The 14,641-nt window shown below is 40.8% G+C and overlaps 1 protein-coding gene across 11 annotated transcripts in view; it reads left to right on the top strand.

Moving 5' to 3' along the window:
- Nucleotides 1-14,641, top strand: part of RFX3 (regulatory factor X3) — a 287,861-nt gene that overhangs the window by 121,683 nt on the left and 151,537 nt on the right. For 10 of the 11 annotated variants that reach the window (XM_027041121.2, XM_027041122.2, XM_027041125.2 and 7 more), the window contains one exon: nucleotides 5,987-6,111. In XM_027041121.2, the coding sequence (XP_026896922.1) occupies nucleotides 5,987-6,111 (125 nt within the window). Of the gene's footprint in view, nucleotides 1-2,380; nucleotides 4,282-5,986; nucleotides 6,112-14,641 lie in introns of those variants that run through there. The other variant, XM_027041126.2, reaches the window with a different exon arrangement.

The raw sequence follows: 14,641 nt of genomic DNA, 5'->3' as shown, positions 1-14,641 counted from the left end.
AGTGTAAAACACACACACACACACACACACACACACACACACACACACACACAAAACAATATCGTCAGTGTAGTCGAGCCAAACTTTGCAGACTTTGCTTCTTTAGAAAGCAAATTATTTCAGGCTGAAAAACCCCAATAAAAATTAGATGGATACTACCTATTTTTAAGCTATCCCAGTTAGATAGTTCTATTTGAAAAGTAATTGATTAGGTCAGACTATTAAACCATTTAATTTGGCGTGTATATTGTGTGTGATAAAAGGAATCCAACTGTGAATTTGAGTGTATTAAATAATCTTCAGGAAGTTCCATAAAGAACGTTTGAACGCCTTGAAACTTGCAAATAACGCATGTTTGTTCCAAACACATTTGCTTTGCCTGGGTTTTGCCCGTCAGGTTGAAGAAATGCTAATCTTGTCGCTTTCAGCAGCTGGGTTTTTGCAATATTCTTTTCCTTCTCCTAGGGGTTAATTAGCCTTCTTTCAAAATGTGGCCTATTTAGCTGTAGATTCGCATGATTCAGCCAGAGTTGGCTGTGCAAAACAGAACCGTTAACAGGCGGGTGTGTCCAACTGCTTAATTAGGCAGAATAAAAAGGTCCTTTGTCAAACAAGCATCGGTTGCTCCTGACACACCTGACTGCCACATGAGGCAAGGAAGACGAAACTGAAATCGCGCATGTCTCTCCTGCAAGAATATACAACTCATTTACATATGGGCTGCGTCATGGACCAGCTGCAGGGGCTTATTTAGCTTATCAGAATGGATTAATATGACTGCATTTGTGGCTGATAAACAAATATCACTTGAAAGGGGGCTGTGAAGGAACTAAACTAACCACATTACTCCCAAACATAAACAGAGCACAGAAACCACTGCTAGATGAATAGGAACACCTCCAATGTACACATAAACCTTATGTTGGGTCTAAAACAAAACCTCCAAATGAAGCCTGCTCAGACACTACCCTCCGTGATGATTCTTGCTTTGCTGAAATGTTGGAAAGCTACCAGAATACTCTGAATGCGTCGGTGGGTTTAAATGATCTGTTTAGCAAAATTTGGCAGGAGGGTTATACTCCTCGAACATGCTTTAACATTCTAATTGATCTGCTGTTAAGTCAGGTCTTCAGAATTAATCCGTTAAAATGCCTCTGGAAAAATACTTACTAGTTAGGTTTTATTATGGCCTCAGCCGAAAGAGAGAGAATACTTCCTAATTTCGATGTCGGAGAGAGAAGGGATGTCTGTCCGTTGTTATTGGAAGTGTAGATGAAATACAGTGGGTTGAGAATCCCAAAGACTTTGCTGTTCAGATCAATAATAGTCTCTAGCTTTTCATTTGGAAGACTTATCATCATGATATTGCAAAGTACTAGCCAGAGTGACATCGCGGGCTTTGGAGTCCGATAAACCTAGGGTTGAATTCAGGCTCTTCCCCTTACTAGCTCTGTGGCTTTCAGCAAGTTATTGAGTACATTTGTGCCTCAGTTGCCTTATTTTTAAAGTGGAAATAAGAACACTTCCATTATGGGAGTCCTAAGAGGATTAAATGAGAAGTATTTCAAGCAGTCAGCATAATGTGTGGCACCTGGGAGATACTTGTTAGCCGAGAGACCTAATTATGGTCATGAGTTTTTGAGCCAGTCTCTGCCACGGATGTGACTGAGACCCTCTCAAGCCATGAGGCTTTGGCAAAGAAAGCCTCTTCCTCAAAACCGAGGAAGACAGGGGCGCCTGGGTGGCGCAGTCGGTTAAGCGTCCGACTTCAGCCAGGTCACGATCTCGTGGTCCGTGAGTTCGAGCCCCGCGTCGGGCTCTGGGCTGACGGCTCAGAGCCTGGAGCCTGTTTCCGATTCTGTGTCTCCCTCTCTCTCTGCACCTCCCCCATTCATGCTCTGTCTCTCTCTGTCCCAAAAATAAATACACGTTGAAAAAAAAATTAAAAAAAAAAAACGAGGAAGACAATGCCATTAAAGGAGAATGAAGTTGTGTCTTTCAAGGAAAGATGGAGAAACTAAGTTCTTATCAGTTGGCATGACCCTTTATGATCCAAGAGCCGGTGAGACAGGATGGGGATCAGCCACTCAGGAGTAAACAGATGATGTTCCGGGGCAGCTGTTTGTTGTCCGGGATGGGACTTTATGTGCCGGTTTTGACGTGGCATATGCGTAGAGCCAGAGGCCGGATGGAAAGCTCGTCGTGACTTTCTAACCTGAGGTTATAAAGCCATCATTTTCTATCCATTTTTTTTCCCCAGTCTGTTCTGCAAAGGTTGCTCCTATAAAGTAGTTGGGACCTTTTCCTTCTTTCTCATTCTGAAAATCTCCCCAGTTTGCATTATTTTCTTTTACTCCCTTCTATCTGTGCAATTCAGGACTCCCCACTTGGTCTAGTCGTCTAGTGCGTGAACTTCAGTGGGAGGTCCAAACCCTCCTTTCCTACCTCCAGCTGCTTGACCTTAGTTAAGTGACTTAACGTCTGTGAGTCTCCTGTTGACTCGTCTGTAAAATGGGGAAAATATTAGTTCCAATCATCTGGTTACGCATTTTTGTTGGTAAAGTGGTCAAACCTGGGTATTTCTATTCTGTATAAAAGAAGTGAATGAGTTTAAATGTTATTAAGATGGTCTCAAACCCAAAAAATAATTCTCCATTTTCAATCTGGATTGGTAAGACTGAATTTCTGGTTACCGCAAAAAGTGTCATGAACTCAAATGCCTATAGAGGCCAGGCAAGTGAAGGAGTATTTCCATTTAAATAATTTGCCTATAAAACATACACTGTATGCTCACCTTTTTTAAATCTTCACATTTTTTTGTATCTGGAAATTTGGTTTTTACCACAGATTTCTGATATTTAAATATTGGCAATTAAGAATTTTAATTTGTAGTTACTCTGAACCAAAGCCTGTCTGTGGAGTCTAATATAATATAGTCTTGAGAACCCAGTTTTTAGATCTATGCCCTTTATCTTCTGATAAGCTTTCTCATGTGGTTTATGGAGAATTCTTAGGAATTGCTTTAAAAATATATTTAATTTTTAAAGAGATCTTTCTTTTTATTGTTGCATATGTTAGGTCTAAAATAGTCGATGTCAAGGTTGGGTCGTAGCCTAAAATGGGTGTGTAGGCTGGTCTGCATTACAACGTATGGGCACACGAGAAAGCCTCGAGAAAATTCCCAGCCAGCACTGGGAGAAATAGGAGGGAGTTTTAGGTGAGTGACTACACTCTAAGAAACACCCACCTTTGATTGGACATAATTGGCGACTCTGTTTTCTTCATTTGTATACTAAACGGACCGAGGCCTCCACCTAGGTTGGCATTAGTTAGAGAGGCTAAGGAAACCTCACTAAAGACGCGGTAAGCAACATCTGGTTCCTTCCTCATTCTCTGCAGAAAGACATCTCCCCTCACTCACAGCCCTTCTGCTGTAGCACAAAAGGGATTGATGGCCTATAAGCATGTAGTGAATCAAAGGACATTGAGTTTCGCTTTCCTTTTTGGGAGGGCATTTTTTTCTCCCCTCTGTGATGGAATAAAGGAAGAGATACAGATAGGATTCCTCATGTGTATCCCTTCCCCAAATTTTGATGACCAAGGGTCCTCCAGTCATCTTACTTAGGCAAGAACTTTGTGTGGTGAATACTGTCATTCTCAATTTCAGGCATATCCATGATCTTAATGGTAGCCCAGAGGGATGTGTGGATGTGTGTGTGTATGTGTGTGTGTTTGCTTGGAGATGAATGCTAGATTTTTTTTTTAAATGAGCCACCATTTGGAAGATCTCACATAAAAATCTGAACTTCCAGCTTTTTTCTCTGGGATAATTGGGAGACTTCCCACAAATTCTCAACGTCTTGGAGCTGAGTGTGAAGAGCCGACCCAAGTAAATGATGTGGTAGCCACAGTCTGTATCACTTTCCCTTTGTTTTTTAAGCTCCTACCCACCTTCCCTCTGTATGCCCGAGGTCCCTCATCTGTAAATGGAGATTATAATCCTACCAGTCACACCTGGGTGTTACATGGATTAATTTACTTATAAATTAACACTTATAAATTTGGAAGGGTCCTTAGCATAGGTTGAACATGTAATCGATGTTAGCTGTCATTGCCGTATCTGTTGTAGTGGTAAGGTTTATTGTGCCGCTTGAGGGCCTTGGCTAACAAAAGAGTAAGCAAATCACCTAAAGAGATGCCAATGTCAAGGTCTAGAAAAGAAAAATAAGCATGGATTCAAAGCAAAAAGGCCTCGCCTCACATCTGTTCCTGTCCCCTTGAGTGAGTCTCTTAACCTCTCTGGGTTTCAGTGTCCTCATTATAAAATGAGAAGAGTAGATTAGATGTCTTCAGAGGTCCATTTCTAAAATTGAATGAGATGATAGAAAAGGTTTGGGGGAAACATTGGAAGAGAGGGGACGCGTTGACAAAAGATGGTAAGGGGCTTAATTTTCTTTCTTTTTCTATTTAATTTTTAAAAATGTTTATTTTTGAGAGGGAGACAGAGTGCAGGCAGGGCAGGGGCAGGGAGAGAGGGAGACAGAGAATCTGAAGCAGCTCCAGGTTCTGAGCTGTCAGCACAGAGCCCGATGCAGGGCTCGAACTCTCGAACCATGAGATCATGACCTGAGCTGAAGTTGGACGCTTAACCAACTGAGCCACCCAGGCACCCCTGGGGCTTAATTTTCTACTTGAAAGAACTGGATGCTCTTTTTGAATTTTCTTGGGGTAAATTAATGTTCACCCTGCTGTTCACAGATTTAAACCACAGTGCAGTATTTTTCTTAAATTACCAATTAAATACTGTTCCCCCAGCCCCCCAGGAAAGAATATTAGAATTCTGGTCCCTGCTCAGTAACAGATTAATATTTATTCCATTAACTCTATAAGTAGCAAAAGGGAATGTTGAGACCAGGAGGTCTTAGAAACCATACCTGTTACATTACACACTGCAAAATTTAACCTGTGTAGCTAGATCAGGCACATACGAACTTTAAAAATGTGCCATGCTGAACTGTGAATGAGAGAAGCTAAAATTTCGTGTCTTGCTTACCAGCCTCATTTACATAATAGCGGTCCTCCCCATGTCCAAAATACTAAACGTTGTTGATGTTTGGCTATCTCTGGGTAAAATCAAGGTTGATTTTAGTACAGTATACCACAGTCAGAGCAAATTAGTGAGCTTGATCCTTTGGTTAAGTTTTGGATATACATTATTATTATTATTAATTTTTTAGATCACTGCATAGTAAGTTTGAAAGTTGGAAAGGATGTTAGGAATAATGTATTCTGAATTGTACACTTTTGGGGGACACGCTAATGGCCTCTAAAAGTGTCTAGAAAATAAAATTTTATGACATACTTACATCCAGCTAGGGTTTGTGTTCTGAAAATTGAGAATCTTAAAATAATTTTGGTTTACAGTTTATAATATGATTGAAACTTTTATTAACAGATGAGACCTAAGGAAGGTAGATTTCAATGAAGTTCAACTTTTATAGCCTCAAAATAAGAAGTGTAAATGGGGATTTTTTTTTTCATGTGAATTGGTAATTTTCTGTGTAGACTTAAAAAGTGAACAGAATGACTATAAAGCTGCCTGGAATATCATGGCAGTATGTTGGGGTAAGAAATATTCTGAGAGTTGAAAGTTACTCTAAGTATAGGTTTTTTTCCTCATGTTTATTTTTGAGAGAGAGAGAGAGAGAGAGAAAGAGAGAGAGAGAGACAGAACATGAGTAGGGGAGGGACAGAGGGAGAGGGAGACACAGATTCTGAAGCAGGCTCCAGGCTCTGAGCAGTCAGCACAGAGCCCGACGCGGGGCTCGAACTCACAGACCGCGAGATCACGACTTGAGCCAAAGTCGGACCCTCATCCAACTGAGCCATCCAGGCGCCCCTAAGTATAGGAATTTTAGAACAAATGTAATGTAGCTAATCATGCAAGGAGAGCACTTAAAACTTTCTTTCTGATACTGTATTTCAGAGACCATCATGCAGACATCAGAGACCGGATCGGACACAGGTTCGACAGTGACTTTACAGACATCTGTGGCTAGTCAAGCAGCGGTACCTACCCAGGTGGTGCAGCAGGTACCGGTACAACAACAGGTAAGGAGCTGCTGTTCGCAGAGAAATGCTGTGCCTCTCCTTGTGTTGACTCTCCCACGCGGCTGTGTCCAAAGGGGATTTAGACTACACTTGCTAGTCCTGTGGGTGCTAAGATTGATTTGGTTCCGTTCTTAGGTTCATGCAGCAAATGTTTCTTGAGCCTTTCCTGGATGTGGCAGATTCTCTCCGTGTGGGGCTATTGGGACACAAAGAAAAGGAGCCCAACTGTATAAATCCCTCTTCTGAAAGAGTCTCTCTCTTAACTCCTAAAGAAAACACTGCTTTCTGACTTGACCATCCTCCCTCTCTTCTCCCCTCTCTTGTTCTTTATCACAACACCCTATTTCTCTCTTACCGAAATATCAGCCATCACAGTTTCATATAATTGGCTCCCAGTAAGTGGTAGTTAATGGAGGGGTTGTGCATGCCTTACAGGCAAGGATTTCACCTTTGTGATGTTTTGGGAAAGGTCTGAGTATCACGGCGACTGAAAAAATAGTGTTGAATGAAAATTAAATGATCTTAAAGGTCTGGAGATCTGACTCATCCCACGTAAAGAAGAATTGGGAATGAATTCATCATCACACGTTTACTACAGAGCTTATTCAGACCCAGGACACTCGGTCTGTTTCGGGAAGATACTGACGAGGTAAATGCTCTTCATGCCGGATAATAGTTCTGTCATGTGGATGGTGAACACCTTGGCCTGTCATTTCTTCCAAAGAGTAGTGAGAAATTAAATGAGAAAGATCGTATCAAGCATTCTCTTGAGACTTGAGATTTGCCTGTAATTTCTTAGTATCAAGGAGAAACTTGAGCAAATGTTGCTCTTACAGTTACCAAAAAAGTAACTAGGGAAAGGGATGTATTTTCCTAAATGACAGACAGATTAAGGTAGAATTCTTTTCAGGAGGTAGAAGTGTGATGGACAGGGAGAGTGCTGTCACCAAGAAGAAGCTTTTGAAACATTTTCCCGGGGGCGCCTGGGTAGCTCAGTCGCTTAAGCGTGTGACCTTGGCTCAGGTCATGATCTGGTGGTCTGTGAGTTTGAGCCCTGCATTAGGCTCTGTGCTGATAGCTCAGAGCCTGGAGCCTGCTTCAGATTCTGTGTCTCCCTCTCTCTGCCCTTCCCCCACTTGCTCTCTGTCTCTTTCTTTCTCAAAAACAAATAAACATTACAAAAGAAATTTAAAAAAAGAAAATGTTAAAAAAATTTTTTTCCTCTATGTTCCTTTTTTATTTTTTTAAAATGTCTATTCATTATTGAAAGAGAGAGAGTCGAGTGGTGGAGGGGTAGAGAGACAGAGACACAGAATCTGAAAGCAGGCTCCAGGCTCTGAGCTGTCAGCACAGAGCCCAGCATGGGGCTTGAACCCACGAACCATGAGATCATGACCCGAGCCGAGTTGGACGCCCAACCAACTGAGCCATCCAGGCACCCCATCTGTATGTTCTTTTTTATAACATCATGTTGTATTTCCTGATTTATGGTATCTTTTTTTTTCTCTGAAATTATTAACTTTTTAAAACTTGTTGGAAGTTTTTCCTTTAGAATCCGTTTCCTTCACACTACTTTGTTTTTTGTTTTGTGAGGTTTTTTTTTTTTTTTATCTTTTATTTTTGAGGCTTTTCTCAGATGTCTGTTAATCTTTGGGTGTTTATCCATATTTAAAAGCATGAGGGTAAACAGCTGATTTGAATGCATGAGTGGGTCTTGTTAACTTCAATACAGGGTCATTTGACTGGGCTTTTTAACTGGGGACCGTCTGATGTTCTTTGTTTTTCCTCTTGGGTTGTCTTTTTTTTTTTCTTTTCGGGTTGTCATATTTTTAAAGAAGACTTCTCCAGCTTCTTCCCTGGAGCATAAACTTGGCTTCCTGAAAGCTGAGTAGGGGACGAGAGTTGGGTATTTCTTGCCCCGATTCACTTAATCCTTCTTTTTTTCACATGGTATCACCCGCGGTTGGTCTTCCTTAGTGTAGAGATTAGGCCAAAGAATAAATCTCTGAACTTTCACCAAAGTTAGGGAAAGCAGTCACCCCCCTCACTGCTTGCAGTTCGTGGAGGGCCTCTGATTGGTGCTTAAGTAGAATCACTTTTTATATGAAATACCTACCTTACAAAACAAACATTGTGGAGTTCCTGGGTGGCTCAGTCGGTTAAGCGTCCGACTCGGTTTCAGCTCAGGTCATGATCTTCGGGCTCGTGAGATTGATCCCCGTGTCAGGCCCCACGCTGACATTGCAGAGCCTGCTTGGGATTCTCTCTCTCCCTCTCTGTGTGTCCCCTCACCTTCTCTCTCTCTCTCTCTCTTTTTCTCTCTCTCTCTCTCAAAATAAAGAAACTTAAAAAAAAAACTGCTACCAGAAATGGAAAATCAGTATCACCAGCCATAAATAGAAGATCATATGTACGCGCACATTAACTTGTCCGTGTCCTCGTAGAAAATAATGTCATGTACACGTGGACCACACTTCGGAAAACATTGTGCTAGGCCATATGGCTCATTTTTAGCAGGCATATTTTTCAGTGCCTCAAGTTAGCTCTTTCCTCTAGGACATTCCAGGCAGGTGATCCTTTACACCCCCTTACACCAAGCAAAGAAGGTGAGAACTCTTTGTTTTCTTTTTGTCAACAAAGTGTTTTATTTCACATAGTGGGTTAGTGTGATATTTGCCCAGAGTTACCTGTGATGTAGTCCTTCCAGGCTTATTTGGAAGGAATTTTTTCTCCTCTGTCATTTTTTTCTTTTCTTTTTTTTTCTTCCCTTTTTTTTTTTGAAACTAGAAAAGTGTCACATTTTTAAAAAGATTTTTTAATGTTTGTTTTTGAGAAAGAGAGAGAGAGCGAGCGAGCAGGGGAGGGACAGAGAAGAGAGGGAGACACAGAATCCAAAGCAGGCTCCAGGCTCTGAGCTGTCAGCATAGAGTCCAAAGTGGGACCAGAACTCACAAACCGTGAGATCGTGACCTGAGCCGAAGTCGGACACTTAACCATCTGAGCCACCCAGGCACCCCTGGAAAAGTGTCACATTTGACACTCCCTGGTGCATTCTAACAGTGTCCCTGTGGATATATTTTCTATAACTGATAAGATCGCTGCTGCAGTAATTTCCTACTGCTCTTAACTTGTGTGTAACCTTTGTATTGTTAATGTGCTGATGTCATTCTTGAGTTTTCAAACCGTGGTGGGACCCACCTTTAAAAGCTTCTCACCTTTGTCACCGACCCATGACGGATATTGAAATTATAGCATTGATGTCAAAAGTAGTTACTTCTATTGCTTCAACTTGATTTATTTATTTATTTGAGAGAAAGAGTGCGTGAGCAGGGGAGGGACAGAGGGAGTGGGAGAGAGACTCTTAAGCAGGCTCCATGCCGAGAGTAGAGCCCAACTCAGAGCTTGATCCTATGACCCTGGGATCATGACCTGAGTCCAAATCAAAAGTTGGATGCTCAACTGACTGAGCCATCCAGGGTGCTCCACATTGATTGAACTTTCATTGTGTCTTTGCTTTGGTCACTTTGATGTGAAGACAAGGTATACAGCTCAAAATTTTTTAAGGTTGAGGCATGTGATACTATATTTTTTAGAAAGTTGAGAGACCAGACAATTTTAAGATCTAATATATATAGTTCTGTTTCTTCAGAGCACCAAGGTTTTAATCTCACTGTGTAATAAGTACCAAGTAAAATGTTGATTCTAAAATTATTTCTGTGGTTTTTCATTTATTCTGTATGATCTCAAGAATCAACTTTCCACCTTTCCTTAGACAGTCTGGTTCAGGAATAGAGAATTCTGAGCAATGACTACATGGTGTTGTTATATAATACTTTGTCAAATTTCCTGTCTTTTATAATTTTTCATCATTTCACAAAACACCATAGAGTCTCAAGCTTCCAAATAAGGATGTTGTTGCCCAATTCAATAGAATCTCTAAAAATATTCAAATTCACTATCTCGATTAGTTACTAAACTTTTGATATTACTCATCCTATCATCTCTATAAAAAGACTTCTTAGACTGTATAGACCATGGCTAGAAATGAGTTGTTCCCCCCTGCCTTCCCCTGCCTTGAGTGATTTGTTACAGTTTCTTGTAGGTTATTCTTCCATTTGGCCGATAAATGCCTAAATCTAAGAGGTCTTTGACTCTGCTTGCTCTAGAACTGAATGATAAATCCAGGAGAGAGAAGAAGGAAAATGTCCTCCACTCTTCAGTTCTCTCTCACAGCCAGCCCGTTGAGATGCTTTTCAAAGCAGAACCTAGACAGAAGTCCGAACATACACTCCTTGTTTTCATTTTGGGCTTCAGGTATTCCATAATGGCGCTGACACAGAAGAGAATTCCTAATCCACTCTGAACCAGGGCCCCGGGACTTTTTCTCCCTTTCATGTTTCCCAGTGTTAACTACAGTTCTTACTCTGCCTACGGTCTCTGCCCATCTTCCTCTTTCCTTAGAAGAAAGCCCACATGTTTTCTGTCAAAGTGGATCCGAGTGTTGCCCCTGTACCGCTTCTTGTAAACATAACATCCCAGGCTCAGTGGAGCCCTGGGGTCGAGGGGCTTCTGTTTGAATTCAGAGAAAAAAACTCTTGTGTCACATTAGCTGTCAACATTGTTTAAGTTCTTGTATTATTCAGAGATTGCTGTCTTTACCGTTTCCTGCCCAGGGACTCTGTTTCTTTCTAGCGGGTCTTTGGTATGTAACTGGGACATTGAAACCTTTTTTTATGTGATGGAGGAAAACTCCTTTCAAGATCATGTTCAGGTAAGAATCTCTGTTTTTATATAAGTCATCTCTCTGGGCAGTGACTCTTCTCTATAATTTGAGTTATCAGAATGAATAGAATAGCCGTATTCTGGGAGTATTGTTTCTTTTGGAGCCATATTGTTTCTTTTTGGTGCGTGTCAATCTGTCACATATTTATTAGCATTGCCACATGAGTTGTGGTACATCCTGGCAAGTGAGCATTTCCTCCCTGTGGTCAAAGGGATAAATGACATTTTGTTTGAGACCCAAGCTTCAGTCAGGATTGCCAGTTAGTTAGGTTCTAGGCGAGGGGCAGTCTTCAAGAAGGGTAGATTTTAAATGAATCCCGGTAGATTTATTTATTACAGGTATCTTTAAAACAAAGCCTCAAATTTTAGCAAGCAGATTTTAGGAAAGGAATTTTGTTACGAATACTCCTGAGATCCTCACATGAGACCACACCTTCAACAAGGGGTCATTTTTATGCTCACTTGTGTTTGCCATGTTCCCTCCGTGTAGTATATATATCGTCACAACCCGAGAAACTGTGATTAGCAGCATGCCCGTGAGAAAGTTCTTGTGATGGAAGCAATGAACAGTGATTAAGGGGAACAAAAGGTTGTCTGTAGCATATTAAATCTATAACAGAATATTGTATTGGCTCAGAATCTGATCAGTAATATCTCGAATGGCTCCCTTTGCTAGTTTGGAGAGCTAAGCCTGAGGTAGTGCCCTCGATCAGTCCTGTCTTTTTCTTTTCTGTTCAGGGTCAAGAGAGAGTTGCTTTCTGTGCATTCTAGCTTTGATGGACAGAAATAGAATTCTTTTCATTTGAGACCTTTATCTCATCTAATCAGTAGAAACAAAGACATTTTTCGTTGGTTTGCTCTTTTTTGGGATTTGATTCCCATTGGCTTGGTTACCTAAGGGGACAGTGTTCTCCTAATTAAGACTGTGACAGACATCCTAAAAGATGGGGTTACGTTTTAAAATGAATTCCAGTTGAATGTCTTTTTGTAGGAAAACAAAAGGCAGTGATTTTATCTCTTGAAGAGCATATTTATTTTATTTTTCAGAGCCAGAACTGCTTATTTTTAGGATCTAATATAAAAAGGTGTTTCAAGGGAACATGCTGATTTACAATTGAAATAAATTTCATTGTGCCAATCGAATATGAAGGCCTTTTAGTTGAACATCTCTGCTGAGTACTATTTAAATAGTGGAGTAATCATATGCAATGGTTCTCTGTTAAGTGACTTTAAACATACTTTCTCGTCTGGAGTTCGATCATTATGATCAGTTTAGGATATTGTAGTTTCAGAGAAATATGCCAGGCACTGTGTTAAACTTGCCTCATTTCTTCACTCATTTCTTCAGCTGAGATAAGACACTTAGCATGAGTTAGAATCAACAGATCAGCTTCAAATAATGTTAAAAATGATTGGCATGTGATTTTTCAGCTGGAGGAAGTGACACATGAAGGCAAAACACCTCTCCCCTTTGGTTCTATCTCAGGATCTTGTCTCGAGGTCTTGGTTGTATCTGTCTCTAATTCCATGGCACCTTAGGATCTAATAGTTACAGCCACATCATCTGTAGTGAGTAGAAGCCATGTTGTTGAGTTCATGCTTGACTTCCATGCCTGCTTCCATGGCCACTGGGTTCATCGGCCCTTTCAGCAACGACTGGAATGGCCGAGCAAAGAGATTTACTGGCATCCACATGAGGTGTCCCACAGGTGATTTGACACGGTACCTGACTGTAGGAAGCTAACTTTTGAGGGAGACAGCTGTTGTTACAAAATTGGATACTGATCGCCTCAGGGGGAAACAGTGGAGATTGTTCTTGGGAGTAAAGATCAGTAATATCTTCACCATGGATGTGACCTTTGAGCCATGTGCTGAAGGAAAAGTTGGAGGGCGTAAGAAAAACAAACCGGAGGAGAGCGTTTCTGGTAGAGTCAGGCATGGAAGAGCCCAAGGGAAATCGGGGAGTCTGACGGGTTGGTGACAGAGCTAGGAAGTGAGGAATGTGGGAGTGTGTTTCCCAAGAACTTCTTGCGCGAGGTTGAGTCAGATGACGTATTTGTGGTGTTTTTACATGTGCTCCCTCCCCAGTGTTTTCGTTCTTTTCCCTCTTCCGTTGACGTATTTCATTCTCTGTTTCCCCACTGCCAGTTTTCTCGACAATCTGTACGTGTCTAGTACATTTCCCTTTTGTCCAACCACTTCTTAATCCTGTGAAATTTGGATGCTACTCATGCAACTGTGGATACTGTGCACTTTTGATGGAGCCAAACCCAACAACATTCTCTAGGATTTTTCTGGATTTTTCCTTGACACTTGAAAACTGTTGACTATCCTCATCTCTCTTATTCTGTGGCTTTTGGGCTTCCCATTTTATTTCTTGAGGGCTACTTCGTCCAGGAAGAAGCAGGTTTTGTAGAGGTGAAGAGACTGAGATTCACAGTTAGAAGTTGTGGGTTCAAATCCTGTTGCTGGCTCTTTCTAGTTATATGATCTTGGGCAAATTATTAACCTTACCTGAGACTTAATTTCCTCATGTAAAAGAGGGATAATGATATCTGGCATATACTTGGCCGCAAATATTAAACAATCTATTTCTTAAATCATTTAAGGTAGTACCTGGTATATAATAAGCCTCCAGTAAGAAAAATTTTTTTTCCTGTTGTTCTTTTCCTTGTTATTAGTAGTATTGTCTGATTCCTCTAATTTGGAGGGTTTTTTGACCCCCTTTACCGTAAGGTTTGGCCTTGGGTCTTCCCTTTTGCCCTCACTCTCAAGTAACTCTTCCTCTGCAGCTATTTTAGTCTTAAAACCAGTTGCTTTCATTTTCTCTACTAGGCATAAACCTGTGGTCCTTCTGTGTATTGCTCTGGCTTGCGAGTTAGGGAGGCACAGGCTCTAGATCAGAATGGGTGCCAACTTGGTCTGACCTGCAGGGGCAGCATTGGCATTCTCTCTCCTGGATCGGAACCCAGTGCGGTCACCGGAGTGATTAGAGAAAACGCCAGAGGATTTCTCAGTCAATATCCAGAATACCTCCAGAATTGTATTCACTTCACGAAATATAATAATTTTGGATCACGTGTGGGGTTGTGGTAGGATATAAGAGTTTGGGAAATGAAGGCAAGAATATTATATTAATATCTTAGCCAGACTGATTGGAATTTGGGCTTCCAATTAGAAGAGACTTGAATTATTCATTTAGTGCAACTATCCCAAAAGACCTTCCAGTATTGAATTGTGGAAAATTTTCTTCTTCAATAATCCTCTTAGTTGTATAGACTTATTTTAGGTGATTCCATAATTATGGAATTAGAGGTATGTAATATTTCCTATGAAAATCTAATTTGCTTATCAAACCATCAATTTCAACATCAGGACTTTTTTTTTTGTTGTTGTTGTTGTTGCTTGGAAAATCCAATGTGTCCTATAAAATTTTTTTACAGGAGTAGGAAGTAGAAAAGTTTAAGATAACTAGCACCTCAGTTTACATATACTTTGAATAAGGTGACACAAAATTTAAACAGAGCACTCTGGCCCTCTTTGCGAAAGCAAATCAGAGGAATTCTTTATCTGTACTAAAGATCCATTTCCAGTATAATAGATCTCAATACAACTCAGCCTGTTCGTTGTCAGTATCTGAAAGAAAGAGAAATTTTAAGGTCCAAATAAAAATGATTTATAGTCTGAGCTAGTCAAGGAAGTCTTTCCAGAGGAAGTGACTTTTAAGCTAAGATTAAAGAGTAGAAGT

The sequence above is a fragment of the Acinonyx jubatus genome, chromosome D4 (assembly GCF_027475565.1).
Source record: "Acinonyx jubatus isolate Ajub_Pintada_27869175 chromosome D4, VMU_Ajub_asm_v1.0, whole genome shotgun sequence".
Classification (NCBI taxonomy): Eukaryota; Metazoa; Chordata; class Mammalia; order Carnivora; family Felidae; genus Acinonyx; species Acinonyx jubatus.
The sequence above is the reverse complement of the archived record's forward strand: the minus strand, read 5'-3'. Positions and strand labels throughout refer to the sequence as shown.